Genomic DNA, 19,862 nt, shown 5'->3' on the forward strand with positions numbered 1-19,862 from the left:
AATTATCCAACATATCGATTATAAATATTAAATTTAATTATTAGATATATGAATCATGTATTATTGTTATAAAATTATGTAAGATATGGACATGTTATCGGATTTTTGACGGGTTTCGGGTATAGATCGGGTTTGGAACAGATTTTGAGTTTCGGGTCGGGTATCGGTTCGGTATAGCTAAGATCCAAATCAAGATCCAAACTGTTTCGGGTCTAAAATAAGGTCCATAGCCAGATCCAAATCAAAAAAATCGGGTTCAGATAAATCCAAACGGATCGGAACTGGTCGGGTATCCGTTAGGTAAAATTATTATCCCAACTGCTTATTAGTAACAAACGGAAACTTATTAGTTGTTATTTCTTTTATATTTAATATATGTTTCTCTCCATGCATTGTAAAGTCTAACAAGCTTTATCTTTTCTTTGCTAAATTGCATATATTATAGAAATAAGAAAGAATATGCAGGGATTGACCCCGGCTCTAGGACAGGCCCTATAAGGGACTATCTATAAGCAATCTAGAAATAGACAGATTGCAAATAGAAAGAACAAAATAGAGAAATCAATCCTAAGCAAGAGCATCTATACAAGTGGACTGGTGCCTGGTAGAGTTATGCAATTTAGTACAAATTTCAGTTATGATATTATTAAAAACTTGGGCAGGGTGCATGATGCTTTTGTTATGCAGGCATGCATTACGCACCCTCCAAATATGATAAGCAAAGACTTGCTATAAGGAGAGCCCTCTGCTGGTGAGGTCTGTACTGAATAGACGCCCAATATGAAAGAAGTTGGAGCCATGTGGGAGTAGCAGCTCCAGGAAGGGTAATACCGAGGTGCACATCAAGGCGAGAGAGAACGTAATTACTATAAGGGCAAGCAAAAAACAGGCGGGAGCAGTTCTCAAGGCCCCCTGCACAAAGAAGACAGTGTTGAGAGAGTCGAATACCAAAAGAAGCCAGTCAATCAAAGGTGTAGAGTTTGCCAAGAATAAGCAGCCACTCAAGGTAAGCATAACGAGTAACAGTTAACTTGTGCCAAATAAAGGAGTGCCAATGTACTTCCGGGAGTCTACGGCGTATTGAATCCCAAATATGCCGAGTTTTAACCTTAGCTAGAGAAACACCATTCCAGGTGATAGAGTCTTGAGTAGTGAGATTAATAGTGGTAGGGAAAAATCACGGAGCCAAGCCACAAGAGTTGGACTAGTATGGCGAGACGTAGTCGAAGGCAGTGGAAGGCACCACGATCCCGAGGAAATAAGAGAGTGCACAAGAACGTTAGGAGAGGATCTCACTTCAGAAATAATAGGATCTCGAGTGTGGGAGGCAAGACAGGTATTATTCCACCAAGGATCGAACCATAGAGATGTTTTTTGACCATTCCCAATAAGATAGCGAATAAATTGACGAGCCAAAGGATGAAGCTGAAGCACCTTACGCCAAATCCAAGAGCAGTCTAAGGGTTCAGTGAGAGTCCAGAAATGAGTATTCTTTAAAGCAGTAGAGTTAATCCACAAGGCCCAAAGGGATGGGGAATTAGATATAACTTTTCATAGGTGACCAAGAAGCTGCACCTTATTCCACTCCTTCGAGTTTTTAAGACCAACTCCTCCTTCTTCGATAGACATACACAGCTGAACCCAAGAAACTTTGGCCCCTCCCTTGTTATGTAAATCACATGTCCAAAGAAATCTAGTAAAGATGCTTTGAATTCTGGCGTGCACAGAACTAGGCAAAAAGAAATACATGGACTAAAAGTTCAGAATCGCCGTGAGTACCACTTTGATAAGTTGAGCGCGCCCAGCCAAGGATAGAACAAAATTAACCCAAGAATTAATCTTCGTTGTGATCCTATCTAGTAAAGGCATATTGTGCGAGAGCTTGGTAGAAATAAGAGGCACTCCCAAAAAGTGCACCGGGAGCTCACCATGAGGCACCGCAAAGGTATTGATCAAACCATTGAACAAAAGCTGCTGAGCAACCACCAAAGAACACCGTGCTTTTGTTGACACTAGATGTCAAAACACTCTAAGAAGAGAATAAAACAAGGCACTGCATAGCATGGGTAATAGAGGTCGTATCACCATGAGTGAACAAGAGCACATCATCCGCATAGAAAAGATGTGTGAGCTTTAAGGACTTGCATTTCCAGTGAAACGGAAAATTGTGAGGGGTCTTAGCAAGCAAGACTGAGAGAACATTCATAGCAATGGTAAAAAGATAAGGGGAGATTGGGTCCCCTTGTCTAAGACCCTTTGTCTAAGACCCTTTTTTCCCTGAAAGAAGCCATGCAACACTCCATTAACCTTAACCGAATACATAGGGGAGGAAATACAAGCATAAATCCAGTCGAGGAAGGTTTGAGGAAAGTCCAACCTGTGCATAGCTGCCATAAGGAAGTCCCGGTCAAGAGAATTGAAGGCGTTGTGAAGATCAATCTTTAGAGCATATTTAGGCACACCTGAAACCCGAGTATAGCCACGAAAAAGCTCTTGTGCCAAAAGAATATTGTCAGAAATCTATCGGCCTTGCACAAATGCAGATTGAGATATATTGATGATATGAGGCATAACATGCTTTAGTCTATCTGCAATAATCTTAGCAATGCACTTATAAGCAATAGAATACAAAGATATAGGTCGAAAGTCCTTCAAACCAGTAGGATTAACAGTTTTGGGAATGAGAGCAATACCCGTGGAGTTTAGGTTTCTGTGCATTATAGAAGTTCTGAAAAAATGGAGGATAGCCTAACAAAAGCACTCACCAACAGTGTCCCGCACAGCCAAATAAAATTCAACCGTGAATCCATCAGGTCCCGGAGCTTTGTTCTTTTTCATTCATTTTAAAGTAGCAAGGATAAGGTCTCGAGTAACTGGGGCCTCCAACATAAAGGTATGAGCCTCAGTAACGGTAGAAAAATCTAGCTGAGAGAGGTCACATGCAGCCTGATTTGAGGGGGTACCAAGAGTGGAGGTAAAGTAGTCAACTGCTACTTGAGAGACATTGTGATGCCCAAAGAACATAGTGCCACTATCATCTTGTATAACAAGGATTTTATTCATGTTCCAATTAGATTTCACTTCATTATGAAAGAAACTATTATTGCCATTCCCCAGAGAGAGCCATTTAACTCTGGATTTTTGCTGAAGGAGAGCAACTTCTTGCAAGAGGCAAGACTCTAAGGTTTTGCATGCATTCTGTTCTAGATCCAAAAGTTGAGCATAAGAGATCTGAGAGAGGCGCTCTTGGATGTCAGCTAAATTCTTTCGAGCCAGATGCACCTTGTTGTGCAGATGCCCATTTGCTTTATTAAGCTTAATCTAAACAACCTTAGTATTTCGGAGTCGTTTGCAAAGAATGACCATAGGATCCCCATACCAATGCTCATCCCAAGCTGTGCGGACAACATCATGAAATTTCTTAAGCTCACACATGAAATTGAAGAATTAAAAGCTTTTATGAATTTTCTAAAAGTTGCATAGGCACTGAATGAAGAAGGGGGGAATGATCCATAATTCCCCGAGGAAAGACTTGCACAAACCCTTCAGCAAAACTAGATATCCAATCACCATTTCCAAGCATTCTATCAAGACGTTTCTCAATCACATCATTTGGCCTCTTGTTGTACCAGGTAAACAAAGGACCTATAGTACGCAAGTGTCGGAGCCCACAATCATTTTTGCAGTTCTGAAAGTTCTGCATGTCAAGAGTCCAATGCATTCGGCCCCCCGTGACTTCAGAGATACTCAAGATATAATTAAAGTCACCACAAATAGCTCAAGGCCCGTAAACCATTCTGCTCACATTACGCAAGCTCTCCCAAACAGGAACTCGCTCATGGGGCTTGTTAAGCACATACATGAAAGAAACAGTAAAGTGAATATGCTTTTCAATGAAAGTAACATGACATGTAATATGTTGAGCAGTTTTAACCAAAGGAGTGATAATCCAATAGTTGGGATCTCAACCTACCCAAATGTGACCCAACTCATGATGCTTATAATTAAACAACCAGTTCCAGTTACATTTAATACGTTTAGAGACACTAGTACTATTAGCTAGCTTGACCTTTGTTTCAATAAAAGACATAAGAGTCAGCTTATTTACATCAATATAATTAATAACTTCATTTTGGTGAGGGGACTTGTTCAATCCCCTAACTTCTAAATGGAAAAATTCATCAAAAAGATGAGTTTGAGGGCTTACCAGCCCTTCTGAGACCACATTTTGAGATTATTGGAGTGAAACCTTCCTTGTCACAATTGCCTTTATCGGTTCCAGGTGGGACTGGTGAAAGACCAGGAGCCCCTGTAGCTACCAAACCAATGCCTAAATCGCTAATTTGAGATTTGGCTTTCTTTTTGTGTGAGGATCGAACATAAGGCACCATAGCATTTTGAAGGTTGTCAACATAATTTTCACTATCACCCTTTTCATACTCCACAACAGTCCCACAGTCCTTCCCTACGCTATGTGGTTCGGTTCGAGGCTGCTTGGCGGTGCACTGAGACTCGTTTGTTTGATGTTGTGATTCATGTATGGGCCTCTTGGACTCATTTCTGGCTCGCGGAGCAGGACGTGTGGCTTCAGGATTTTTACTGCATCTAGACAAGGAGTGACCAAAACCTTGGCACAAGCTACAAGAATAAGGTAGTTGAGGGTAAAGGATGTCAACCTGAGCTTTTTTAATTTCTCCATCGCAATTAAGAATGCTAACCCAAACAAAATCAATACAAGGTGCGGTGTAAATTAGCTCAGCTTGAACACCCACAAACTTCATAGGCTCAAAACGTGCAGTGATCTCATCAAATTTCAAGGGTTTACCAACTACTGAGGCAATCAAATATAGTCCCTTTCTAGACCAATAGGACTGTGGAACATCCACAAGTTTGACCTAACAAGGAACTCGATTAACCAGATTTCTCTTAAACTTTGAGCCCTTCATTCAAGACGAGAGATACATAGTTTTTCCACCAATTGATACCGAATTCAAACCCAAGATTGCATTTTTTCTGCCACAGAATTGAATCGAAAAGTGAAATATCCCTTTGAGATATAGTAAACCTTCGACAACCCTTTATTTAGCTAGAGCTTGAAAGCTTGTTCCTTGACAAACTTAAAGGCAAAACTCGAACCAATGAAATGTCCAATAAGGCTACTCTCCCATTGGACTTGTGCTTGCAGCAAAGACTGTCGAGGTGGCTCAACATTGACAGACCCATCTTCATTGTAAGAGACCTTAGCTTGACCAAAACAGGGGTTATCATTGTGTGTGTGCTTAGTAATCATGTCTTTCCAAGAAACATTTTTTTAACGTGTGAGAGCAATAATAGGAACAGTAACAGTAGCAAAAGTAGTAGTAGACATAACTTTAGCAGGAGAGGAAGCAGTTTGAGTTAGATTGGCTCTGGTAGAGGTGACCTCTCGTGAATGGGTGGAGTCTTTTGAGCTTGAGGGTCCAGTTATATTCCTTACAGAACCACCCTCCATAATGAGCTGTAAACCTTCATTGAGTCTTTGGGCAATAAATAGAGTCAACGGCCTGTCACTCATGACATCCTCAGCTAAAATATTATTAAATTCATTACCAAAAATAGGTGGAGCTAACGCAGTAGCAACATAATGGTGACCAATAAAGTTAGAGAACTCCTCAGAGTTCATGCTACCAGAATGCTCTGCGTTGATAGAACCCATCAGGAATTAACCAAAAAATAAAGAAGATGTGAGCGTAAAAGGACGGTAGCAACTAGAAAAAAACCCCCGTATAACGCGTGGTTGAGGAAAATAAAGAATCTAAAAGGTAAGAGCTTGTGAAAAAAAGGTTGCAGAAGGAAAATGGAGAATGAAGCCAAAATTGGTAAAAAGTAATGGCCGGGAAAGTTAGAAAGGAGAAGCGGGAGACAGAATAGGAAAGAAAGTACTAAAACTAAGACCCAATGGAAATTAGATCCGGATAAAGGCTAGGCTGTTGACCAAATTGTAGAGAGCATTTTTATCAAATATATATTTTGAGAGGTTTATAATTCAACAAGCTTTATCTTTAATACCTTTGATGTTATAATTAATTAAGTAATTATCTTTAGTATCTTTTAATTAGGTGAAAAAATAGAAAACTTCAAACAAAATAAATCGGCATAAACAAATATACCTTAATTGCTTCTAAAATTATAATGTAATTTTATAGAATTATAAAAACTATTGTATCTATTCAAATTTTATATATAAAATTGGTTTTTCTATGGGACTTTTCAAAAAACCCGGGATTTTATCCAGCCCGAACCGACCTTTTATCCGAACTTTTTAAAATCCAAAATTTTATCTGGGTTTTGTTAAATCCGGGCCTTTATCCGGATTTATTTATACTTTTCGTATAATGGCTATCTTTCACTGTTAAATATTGATCAAAATTATTATTTTAATTACAAATTTAATTATTTAGAAATATATATAGCCAACTCAATCAATGGGTAGGTTGTGGTTCGATTTCCGCCAACAATAATTTTTTTATTTATATTAGATACATGGACAAATCATTCATTTTACTTGTATAAAATGTTTCACCGATTTTACACCCATATTGGGCAATTATATATAGAAGTATAGCATAATAGCTCGTGCTAGTCAATAACCATTTTCTAACAATGTTTCGTAATACGGTATATAACTTTTGAAAAAGAATCTAAAGGATAATCTTGAAGCTAGAATGGGAATCAAGAGGAAGAATGAAATATAGGGATTAACAAGTACAGTAACTACACTCCTGACAAATTTGCTCCAAGAAAAATCTGTGTCAAGCGTGGTAGTGTTAATCATTTATGTACTTGGTGTAAAACTCGTTACATGCTTGTCATATATGTTCCTCCTATGCCTATTTTTGCCACGTCAAACATGTCTTTTATTTGTTTTCTTGTTACATATGAATATTAATTTAGGAAGAACTCGAGTTTGTAGAAAACCATCGAACTCTAAAATCGCACGAATCATATTTGTCTATTTTTTAGAGCTTCTCTATTTTAAATAGTCAAATCAAAACTTCCTTCTTTAGTTCCTATTTTTCAGAGAAAAAAATCGAATTTTTTTTAAGTTGAATACGAGATAGAACAAAATCGAAATCTTTTTAATATAATTATATATAACATTTTGTAGTGTCCAAAATGGAGTACGGTCTGCTTATTACTAACAAACAAGATCTTGTTAATTGTTATTTCTTTAATATTTAATATATGTTTCTCTTCGTGCACGGTAAAGTGTAGACTTTATAGTTTATATACCTTCTCTATAGTCAATCTTACAAGTTTTATCTTTAATACCTTTTATGTTATAATTAATTAAGTAATTATCTTTAATACCTTTTAATTAGGTGAAAAAACAAAAAAAAAATTAACGAAATAAATCGATATAACCAAATATACCAGAATTACTTCTAAAATTATAATATAATTTTAAAAAATTATAATATAATTTTAAAAAATTATAAAAAGTATTGTATATATTCAAATTTTATATTAAAAAATTGGTTTTTCAATCTGACTTTTCAAAAAGCCCGGGTTTTTATCCGGGCCGAACCAGGCTTTTATCAAAACTTTTTAAAATCCGGGATTTTATCCAGGCTTTGTTAAATCCGCGTTTTTTGAGTTTTGAGTGGGGCCATATTTTGGAAAAAAAGGAGGCTCGTTTAAGGTCCGCTGGCCGGGCCAAACTGGGCCGACCTTATTTTTCGGTTCGCGCTTTTCAAGATTTTTTTTGAATATCTCTAGATGCACTCAACTTAGAACCAATATTTAAAATAGAGCTTTAGAATCATTACAATTAGCGATGAGCAAAACCGAACCGAACCGAAACCGAAAAACTGACACGAACCGGGTAATTTCGGTTTGGTTTGGTTTGATTTTTTTTAATATTTTGAATTTTTCTATTTTTCGGTTTCGACCGAAATAAAATTGGTTCGGTTCGGTTTAAATTATATTTTATGTCTAACATATTTATTATTAAATATAATATTTATACCAATATTGTTACTTTTTTACTTTGTTAGTGGTAGTCTAAAACTGAAGTTCGAATCACAAAACTTTCACCACAATTAAGACCTAGTTTCTTCCAAATTTTCCACCGACTTCAGACTTAATTGAATCAATTGCAACTTTTACTTATAAGTATCAAAGATTCCCCGGTGGTTCTCCAGTTCATACTTCATCCAATACCTAGATATCACTAATTCTTCTTCTAAATTCTTTTCTTCTTCCAATTAGACAATAGGTCTTCAATATTTAACAATTAACTAGCTCTATAACCCGTGCAATACACAGGCATACTCTAGATTGTGCTAATTGAAACTATTTTCGCTGTAATTGTTGACGATATATTTATGTTGTTAAATAATGGATAAATAATTTATTTGTTTATGCACATGAGCACGAGTGATTGAGGTATATATACAATGGTGCATTCGCAGAAAGTAATAAATTATGTTAGTATATTTTTTTTGCCACTTTATAATTAAATAGTATTTGTAATATGTTAATGCTTAGAAAATTAAATAAATACAAGTGATTATGTATGCCTGATGTATATCAATCACTGTAAATATAAAATAATTATTAATTTATTTTTTGATTATTTAATGTGTTTATGTGTTAGAAATGTGATTGGTGAGTCATATTATATAGGCAATTGACGTTAGTACTGCCAGTTTACTCATTGAATGACATATGATACTCTTCGTCCCAATAACTTTCTATTTTGGGATGTTCCTACAGATTGTTAACATTTCCTAAAATAACATTTTATCTTTAGAATGGTTCCAAAATTTACCCGCGCTTTCTTAAATTTTCTTCATCATGATTCATATTTTAATCTCCGTGTCTAACAACGATGTTAACAATATGTGGGACGCTGGGAGTATATGATATATGTCATAGAATGATTAATAGTGAAGTATAAATTATACATATATGTATTAATAGTTTATTTTATTTTTTATTTCATTAAATTTAATATAAAATTTTACCATTTCATTATGTTGGAGGACGAGGTTAGATTGATGACAAATAAGAATGCACGAGTATGTAAGTGTGTGTGTATGTCCATGTATTAATTTATATATATGTATATATTTATTGCATGCATGCATGCATGTATGTATATACATATGTATGTATATACGTATGCACAACTTAATTATACAACAATTGATAAATTTTAATAAATGAATGACGAGGTAAGTTAAACATTACATAGATATTAATATATAGGTATAAATGTCATATGAATTAATTTGCTCAACAAACCCCCCTAACGATGTCAACAACCTACAGGATGGTGGGAGTATATGATATATGTCACATAATTATTAACAGTGAAGTATAAATCATACATATGTGTATAAATAAACTATTTTATTTTTTATTTTATATAATTAATGTAATATTTAGCCATTTCATTGTGTTGGAGAATGATGTTAAATTGATGAAAAACAAGAATATATTGGTATATAAATGTGTGTATGTGTATGTGTATGTGTGTATATATATATGTGTGCATGCATGCATGCATATATGTATGTATGTATGCGTGCATGCATGTTTTAATTTATATATATGTATTAATTTATGTATGCACATATTAATTATACAACAATTAATAATTTTAATAAATGAAACATGATGTGAAATAAATATTATATAGATATTAATGTAGGGGTATAATCATTATATTAATTAAATTGTTCATCAAACCCCATGTTGTTGTATTATATATATATATAATAGATAGATAGATCAATGCTTGCAGTGTGATAGTTTATTTCATTAATATCCGTATAATGATATACATATCACGTTTGTGTAGATATATAGATTTATATAATTGAGACTTGCTTGTTTTCTTTTTATTTTTAAATCGTAAACAATAGATTTTTTAACTATTTCAGTTTTTGAAAACCGAACCGAATAAATCGAAATAATTCGGTTCGATTTTCGATTCGATTTACATACAAAATCGGTTCAGTTTTGAAAAAATAGTAATTTAGTTTTCGGTTAATTCGGTTTGGTAGACCGAACCGATCGAATGCGCAAGCCTAATTATAATATAAGTCAAGTTCTACAGTAGAACCCCAAATTTTAAATATATTTTCAGGATTCATATATATTTATATATTTTTTGCATCGTTATGTATGCTTAAAAATATTTTCAAAAAGTAATACATAAACAAGACATTTTATATGTGCAATTATGCTGCAAAACCCTAATTAATACTACAATTAAGGCAAATTTATATATCTCAACTCTACGTAAATAGCATCTTAATACTACAAAATAAAGTGAATATTGCTGTAAAATGTGATATTCTATACCCGAACTCTAGATAAGTAGCGTGTAAATAGAAAATTAATACTACATAATAAATGGAATTCTGCTAGAGAACCCTAATTAATACTATAGATAAGGTAAATTCTAATGCAGAACCTATAATTTTGAATGGACTCTCTAAATTCAATTGTTAAAATATATCATAATTTCAGTACAAAATATAAAGTTCAGTTGAAGAATACAAAACTACAAATTGAAGCGATTTCTACTGGAAAATCTTAATTAACTTACCTAAAATATATAAATTTCAAAAGTTCTTAGGTTAAGGGTTTTAAGAGGAATATGGCCCTAAATATGAAATCTCAATTATTAGTTACATTGTGAACAATTAGAAATTCTCACGTAAAATTAGAGATATAATTTGAAATTTTTAGTATTTTTTTTATAAGATAAAATATAAAAAACAACTAAGGGCCTAGTTTAAGTTAGTAAAAGAGAAAAGTAAAATGCATAAGTTTAATTTTAAATTTTTAGTTTAATAAATGATAAGTTTTTAAGAGAAAAAATGACCAAAATACCTATTTTTGAAGGTACCTTGATCCAAAATAGCCATTATGAAATATGTGGACTTAAACATCCACTATATACTCAACTCTCAGGATGATACGCCAATGGAGTATCATAGTGATACTAATATGGGTGATACTCCTCTATGAGTAAAATATCATATTTTAAGCATGTACCATATTTTATAATTTTTAATATTTAAGGGTTAAACAATTCTCCATCTGGTTTAGAAATATCTAAAAATATTAATAAAAGAAATATCGATTTAGGATTTAGGACCCTAAACCCTAAAACCCAAACCATAATTAAAGTGGGGATTTTAATTTAATAATTGTTAAAATTTTAGATAATAATTCACTTATCTCACATGTTATTTCACTGACGAAGGAGTAACAGAGCAAATACTACATTGGCAAAGGAGTATCAAGGCCAATACGAGCAACAAGTTCGACCTTGAGTTATAAGATGCCCCACGTGGACATAAATTTTAATCAGGAAAATAAACAAACATATGTGTGCAAACTGCAGTCACTAGTTTAACCAGGAAAAATATTTTTTAAACTATATAAGTCAAATATTTAAGTATCAATTCAGAGAAAAGAAGAACAAACCTTGTGTTGCTTGAGCATCGAGTGGTAGAAGGATGTAAGTGTCAGACTCTCAATACCTGAATAAGTGTTTATTCACGTGTGCCTTTTATCTCGGCTTTTAAGTGTATATTAATCTATTATGTGAGAAGTAGAGGCACACCATAATTATTTTTTAAGTAGGGTTAATATTCTTCTTTTTTGTTTGTTATTAATTTACGTCTCCTTTATATTGAACTTTTAATATAAAAAATTCTCCCTACTTCCAAATATTTTAAATCATTCTCTAAAATAATTGTTTTTTTAAAACTAACATTTTTTGTTTTTGTACTTATAATTTATTTTTGAAACTATTTTCTATTTTTTTTATAGACAGTATAGGAGAGAGAAATGATTTGAGAATATAAGGAAATGATTTGAGATCCCACATATTTATAGACAGTATAGGAGAGAGAAAAAGCTGGAGAGGTGGCACAATCTTAGCCCTTGAGCTCTAATCTCGATGTATGACACCTGGCTGAAGACACTTCACTCTTAATGGCTCGTAAAAAAATGATGCATCCACTTATGAGAGGTCGCTGTTGTGGCCCTGACCACGCCTTGTTGTATAAAATGTGAACTTTGATTCCACGTCGTATTTACAATATCGACTTAGAATCGGTGGTAGTTGTCATACCTGCTTTCGGCATAGGTCCTAAACCAGCCCAATATGCTTAGCATTATAAATCAAACAGAAATGGGCCTAATTACGATGGCAGTTATGAGCCCAATTAAGGATGATACAAAACCTTATGAAGAGGATTCATGTGAAAAGGGAGTGTTTATGTGACTACAGGATAATATAATCACTAAAAGGATCAATATTGATATTCATAGCGAGCCTGTATTAGATATGTTCTGTTCCTCAGTCAGTAACTTAAAGACTCGTAGGGAAATCTCTTATGAGGGAGTGTCGTGTATATGAAAGATCAGCGAGTCAAACTCTTAAGGGGACGCTTTGCTATTTAATCAACATGGAGGCTCATAACATAAGTTTCTCTAAGAGAGGTCGCATGAGTGTATTCATGAAGCCACAATTCATGTAAAGGTCCATATGGACTGCATGCGAGGCCAAAGATGCATTCGCATCTATCCATAAGAAGGTATTGCTTCGCACCATGACAGTTATGAAGCCAACTGGACTCAAGCCATGGTTGCTGGGCCTAGACTTTAATGGACCAATCAAAATCCTAGACCATCTAAAGGTAACTTGTTCTCCAAGAACTATGTGTGGCTTGAACCCCTATAAATAGGGTACGTAAGCCTCTTGTTCTAGGTTGAGAAATAGTTTGTATTGGAGAGAATATATGTATTTCCTCTGGTATTCGAATAATCAATCAGTAAGATCAGTCACACCATTTATTCCGTGTTTTTCGTGTTCTTAGCAAAGTATCTGTATTTTGCTTCATGATTCTAGTAACCTCTAAAATATTTTAATAGGAAATTCTCCCTATAATAGTACATAATATATTTTTAATGACAGAGTACATAATGACAGAGTGCTCGGGGGGCTTACCTAAGTACATAATGTATTCTTAATGATGGAGTTTTTTAAATAAATTATGTAATAAAAATAATACCCTCGTGCATTTACATTAAACAAATTCTTTGTACTCACCTAATTTACGTGAGTACATAGTTGGGAGCATCAATCTCTCATTTAATTATTTTAGAAATTATGTTTATATTTCTAATTAAACACTTAATTTTTTGTAAGGAAATTATCAAACATTGCTATCATGGACTATTCGTCTCCAATTCTTCAAATTTTTACAAACACCGTTAAATAACTTATAATTTATAGAAACCAAATTGAAGTAAAACATCAAAAAGATAATAAAATTTTGACATCAACAATTTTAAAAGTAACGTACAATTTTTTAAAGTTATGAATCTCAATAATTTAAAATAAAAAATGGATATGTTCTCAAAACTCGGAGTTAAAAATGATATAAATTAAGAACAAGTGTAGAGTTGGAGTGTGTATATTATTACAAGATAAATATTAGTATTTGATCTCTATGTAAATTGTAACACTATAAATTATACTTTAAGGTTGGTCGAGTAAAAAATATTATGTAAACTGCTAGTGGGCAAATCGACTTCGTTCGAACTCAGTTCGAGTTTGGCTCAACTTGATTGTTCATGAGTAAATTTATATTCGGCTCAAGTTTGGCTCATTTATTAACGAGCCGTCATGAACAATATCACTTTCCATTCGATTTGTAGACTCGGCTCGACTCGTTTTTTAAAAAAATTAATCTCATCTTGGTTCAGACAAAACTAGGCTCTGGTCGTTTGTTGTAATATGTTTGCATAACAATATAGGATAAACTGCAAAATACATAAGGCTATCACTCATTCTGCAAAAAATGATTAAGTGTAAAATAACCTTGTTACATACTTATGTTATTCGAGAACTCATAAGTTACATCTTCAGTGCCATACATTGCAATAAAAGAAAGTTCTATAATGTTTAGATTTAAGAAAAAGACTTTTTGTTTATCAAGTTTAGCTTCTTTCATGACATATTTGTGCACCAAAGTTGTTAAAATACTATTATATTTTAGAAAAATATCCCTCTACCACTGGTCATCCAAGTAAAAAATTGTAGCGGGACTTCTCCAAAGTACAAACCTTTCAATAAAAATAACTAAAGTACAAAAAATAAAACAATGATAACCATCATGACCACAAAGTTTTTTCTCTCGATATGAACCATTTCGGTATGTAGAAGACGTGTGGAAAATGAGTACCAAAACTAATCCAGCCAACATCTGAAAGAAATACAGAGAAATTTTTTTTAGCAAAAATTATACATGAGGCAACAAAGTATTAGAAAATATAATTAAAACCCTATATTGGTAAATTGAAAGACAAAATTCAATGAGCAAGGGAAATTGCAAAGGGGTAGATGCCTGAGCATATGCGAGTTGTGTCATCGCACATGGCAACTGATCAAGATGGGTATATTTTATATTAAATTAAAAAAATATATAAATATTACCGTTGCATTCAAAGATAAATATAAAATATATTTATCGCACATATCATATTTTATTATAAAAATGACATTTTTAAAATTAGAATAAACTGTATCATATAAGAGTTAAACAATATCACAAAAGGTTGAAAATGTTACCACATATATATATATATTGTTTACTATTTTAATTAATATTTAGAATTTTTTTTCTTATGAACATGTCATTCAAAAATAAAAAACGGCTTTGTTCTCGGGTTATTTCCATTCGCCTAAAATTTCCCGTGGTTGTTCATATCTGTTGGTAAATTAATAAGTATCGAATAATAAGTAGGAGATTTCAGTTGTGACATTTGGAAATTTTGAACTTATGTTAGTGTTTGTATTTGTAAACATATAACATAAAGTAGTTATAATACTGTATAAATAAGATAAACAATGGTGAACAACAATTAGAAATAAGTATAAAAAACTCTATATTGCTAAGTAACATTCAAATTATATTCTTAGATTACAATGATAAAAAATATTAAGTTCAAAATGTATATGGGTGGCGTGATAATTGATGAGCTTGGAAACTAGTTAAAATAATACTATAATTTAATATTGCTTATAAAAAATAATATTAACAGTTGAGTCGGAAGATATTTGTATCTAGCTATGACGAAGAAGCTCTTATCAGGGTGTTTACTCAAGCAATACCCACTATTTATATGTTGGTGGTAAGTGTCTTGTTTATGTCTAATTTTAACTGGTAGTTTTGATTAATTACTATATAAAATATTTTAAAATCTTGTGGTGCACATCATTTCTATGGTTTTTTAATTTAGTTTGAATTAAAGTTTATTTAAAATTATATTATTAATTTGAATTGAATTGATAGTGTATTTTAGTTAAAAAAGACAATTGATTATTTTTAAATTTGTTAGCTACCTTTTAACGTATCTTTTCGCTTGTATATTTTTAGTTACTGTGCTGTTATATTTTGCTTTTATCACTTCTATGCCTAGCAATTACGATGCTCCAGATTTAGTAAATTATCCAAAGATTTCTATATTCAGGCCTATTCTTTTTCCTGACAAGCTACACTCATATAATGCTACTGCCAAACTGCTACACAAAAGTCTGGAAATTTTTTTATTGATTATAAGTCTACGATCTACCTACATAAGCTAAGAAATGATGTGTTACATAATATATTGTCTGTATTTAGTGCTAATATATTTTATTTGTTAACATATTTTTGAAATCTATTCAATCTATAGGTTCTATTTCAGTTCTTTTTTCGTGGCAAGGAATTGAATCCATTTATTCATAAATAACCAAAATTTATTATCCAAGGGGCAAAAAGGTTCCTCCAGCTGCGGTTGAAACTATTAATCTTTGGGTGTTAATAAACTATTCAATATACTTGGTAGAAATAATAATTTTTTTATTACAAATTTTTTTATTGACACTTTATTCAGTTTCTATCAGTATGATGTGTATCTTCAAGTTATCAGTGTTATTTAGGTAGTTATGCTTTCTGTTGGGAGCCTTGGGCCTTTCTATCTCAAAAATATTTGTGTATTGATCTTGCGCAAAAAATGTGTTTTATCCCTTGTAGGCATATGATTCATATGGCAATTCATGTTTGGAACTGATGAATCGACTCATAACCTTGTCCAAATGCCTTTAAAGTCGTCTTTATCGATTTATTATTGTGGCTTGTGTGGTGCTCTAGATTGCTAAAGAAATATTGAGAATAGCGGAGAATTTTCTGACACAAAAGGAACCAAAATTGGTCGTGAACGTTGTTAGGTCCCAATGTGTTTGTAGAAGGAGGGTTGAATACAAACAATATCGAATAATCGAATTTAGTGCGGAATAAAAAATTGAAACAAAATTCAAGTTAAATAAAAATATTATTAAACTTGAAAGGTGTTACAACAACGGTATCGATTACAAGGGATTAATCTCAAATTAATTATCACAAATCTAGAATAAATTCGACATAAACTTTTTCTATTTTTGCAATAAAAAGATTCAAATGCTAAACGCAATTTGAGATTAAGTTCTAGGGATTATGATCCGCTAGATAGTTACACAAGAACAAGATAATGATTTCTAGTTGTTTGGATTTAACTTAAAAACTAGAAATTGTGATCATGAATTCAGCAGCTGAAAATGGAATATTTTGCTGCGGCTGCTGTGTTTTGTTCTTTTTGGATGATTAAGAATGACTTCTGCTGCTCCTGTCTTTATAATTCAATTAACACACCTACTTGAACTGGCAAGACAATCCATTGAGCTAGCAAGACAATCCATTGAGCTAACAAGATTTTCGGTGAGACAATTGAATGAACTAGCAAGACTATCAACTAGCAAGACAATCCTCCTCCCACTGTAACTTTCGGTGAGACTATTGAAAATGGTCTGGCATGACAATCGGTATGACAATCCAGATTGTCATGCTAGTTCATTTTCAATTGTCTTGCTGATTTAAAACAGATTTTAGTCCAATTAAAATTCTGAAAATCCTTAATATTAATTCAGAATTAATTAATCAATTAATTTAATTAATCAATAAATTAATCTTTGCATATATAATTTATTTTCTTAATTAAATTATATGACTTCATTAATTAATAGAGAATTAATACTAATCTTGAGCAGCAACCATTCTTCTGAAAATCTTCTGAAAATCACTGAGAATTATGAATCAATTCCACCACTTCAATGTTGAAACTCGATGTACTGTCTGGTTCATGATTGACTAACTTCCGTGATATTTCTTCATGTCTTGACTTTGACAACTTGATTTTCTTCAGATTAAATCCTTGTAATTATCTGATACCCTGGCGAGATCTCTATCACTTGATTAAATCCACAATCTTGATTTGTATCACTGAGGCTTGATCAATTTCTTGAGCTTCTTCCAGTGAATTAATTCCTCAAGTCTATAGATGAACATTGCTTCTGAATCCTTTGACAAATGTTATTTTGTGAGATCTCTTTGACGGTAGATCCACTATTTACTTGTTACATTCTTATTTGAGTTGAGTTAAATCCTCGAATAAACAAATAGGCTATGACATATGCCTTTCAATCTCCCCCTATTTGTTTGTTAGACAATAACAACAAATACCTAGAGGATAACTCAACTAACAAATAAGAAAAAGATATAAACATAAATGCAAAGTAAATAGCAGAAAAGTTCTGGATAACATTTAACATTTTCCAGATTCCAAATAGATGTTCCTCTAAACTGAACATATCTTCAAGTAGTTTCATCTTCATTTGTACAGCCACATTTCCTGTTGAGAAGCGCATATCTCTCTTGCTTCTCCCCCTATGAGAATCAACTGATTAAAGAAGATCACCTTCGTTTACCACATCTCCCGTACAATAGGATCCGCAGATTAAAACCAATGGTACTCCCTTTTTGGAAAACAACTTCTTCCCTTATGAAGAAAATCACCTTGTGTTTACCACCTCTCCCGTACAATAGGATCCGTAGTTACAAACAACAATGGTGTGGTGTAGTGTACATATGTAGGATCTTTTTCTTCCTCCCTGCTATTTCTCCTCCTTAGTTGAGGAATCCTCCAAACTATTACTTAAGCTTTTATCTCCCCCTTATAGAAGGAATGTATGCCGTTGTCTGAAGAAGTTCTCATATTTCACTTGGTTGGAAAAGAAATAACAAGTAGTTTCATCTTTCTTCCTCACTGTGAGTGTTTGATTCTGTTTAGTGTACCTCACATGTGTTTCACTCTTCTCTCCACTCGTGTTTACACTCATTCTCACAAGTGTATCACTCCTCTCATAGCTCCAAAATTCAGCTGTACCTGCAAGGAAAATCACTTTAGCCATCCTTAAGGAGGTCACAGGTGGTCCAATGGGAGTTCGCAAATCCCCATCCTTGTTAAACTCGTCAGATGAATCTGAGTCATAATCTACAAGTTGCTAGTTTCCCTTTTAGGGTTCCAGATTTGAATTCTGGGAAGGTAAACAATGATCCAAAGAATTTAGCATAAAGATCAAAGTTCCCTTCTAATGCCTGTGAAGACATTTCCTTGTGACTCATCAGGTAATATCTGAATCATTGTCAATAAGTTGCCGATCTGCACCTATGTCAGATCCACTATCCGCAGATGCATCCAGGGGATTTAAGCCTGGGGAGGTAGACACTGACCACTGATATATGGCTTTTGGATCAGTATCCTCTCCTGACACCTGTATAGGCAATTGGTCCATTAACGAACCTTGAACAATCGAATCTGACCTTAAAATGGTCGAAACTCTTATTTCCGTCAACTCATCCTTTGTGTGTGTAACCTTTCCTTGTGCATCAAGATTTGTTTATGTTTGAGGTGGTGACAGTACATCGGATACCCTGGCTGACAGACAAATTTCAATAGACGCACCCTGTTGAGAGGATGAATCTAGTAATTGTTTTTGTGCCTTTTCAGCCATTACATCTTTTTGAGAAGATGTATGGGAGCTAGCAGTTGTCTCGGTTTAAATACTACTCATCTATGTAGGAGACAGAGCTACTAGGTTGACTTCAGAACCTTCCTTATGTGGTGCACTAAGGCACTATCTCCCTCACGCTCATTCATATTACATTTAGTGGTAAGAGAGTGTTGGTTGGTTCTATTTCTATGTTTGTCTTCACAGTCTGGGATAGATGTTGTGGGTTTTCAACCTCATGACTGTCAATGAAAGAAAGCCATTGGAGACTGAACCTGTATCACAGAACATATGGCAATATAGAGATATAATATACTTAGGATCTTTAAGGAATGAAAATTATACATTTAATCTTTTGAGAGAAATGATGTACACTAGTGATTTTAAAAGATTTTAATGAAATAAGAAATCACTAATGTAGAAAGAAATTTGTTTTTCTCCTAAAACTCACTGCACATATAAAACAATATGTTTGTGCCTAGTAATAAGAGAGTTATTAATATGACGACTCTACTAGTTCATATTAAACTGTAATTTCAGTTAGAGTGCCATACCATGTTCTTGACGATTGCTTGAGTAGTACACTAGTTCATATCAACCTGAAGTGAGATTGTGAAGAAGAGATTGCATAGTCCAATAGATCTGCAACTGTAAAGTCCATGAACTGCGGTGCATTGAATTCCTCTTTTGACTCACCAACCAGGAGTACACTTGTACACATCTTACTAGAGTCCAATTCCAAGTATAATGTGCATCAGGTGCCTGATATGTCATAATATTCTCAAGTCTCGTTACTGGTGCTATATGTTAGATACCGCTTTCTGATAATAACCTAGCACAATATACAAATTTATAATGATAACATTTCCAGCTTGCAAACAGCCATATCCCTCAGATAAACCTTTGCTGTTATCTCCAAAGG

At 33.4% G+C, this 19,862-nt stretch overlaps 1 protein-coding gene across 1 annotated transcript; it reads right to left on the reverse strand.

Moving 5' to 3' along the window:
• Positions 1 to 836: 836 nt before the first annotated feature.
• LOC141677558 (uncharacterized) lies at positions 837 to 5,982 on the reverse strand. Its single transcript, XM_074483552.1, has 3 exons — positions 4,208 to 5,982; positions 2,378 to 3,844; positions 837 to 2,277 (listed from the first exon to the last, which is right to left on the reverse strand). Exons 1-2 carry the CDS (start codon positions 4,779 to 4,781, stop codon positions 3,837 to 3,839), a joined length of 582 nt encoding a protein of 193 aa, XP_074339653.1. The 5' UTR covers positions 4,782 to 5,982; the 3' UTR covers positions 837 to 2,277; positions 2,378 to 3,836.
• Positions 5,983 to 19,862: the final 13,880 nt, after the last annotated feature.

This window comes from Apium graveolens, chromosome 8, assembly GCF_009905375.1.
Source record: "Apium graveolens cultivar Ventura chromosome 8, ASM990537v1, whole genome shotgun sequence".
NCBI lineage: Eukaryota > Viridiplantae > Streptophyta > Magnoliopsida > Apiales > Apiaceae > Apium > Apium graveolens.

Bases quoted from the DNA above. Each gene is read 5' to 3' on its own strand.
- LOC141677558 (XM_074483552.1), bottom strand. From the start codon at position 4,781: ATGAAGTTTGTGGGTGTTCAAGCTGAGCTAATTTACACCGCACCTTGT.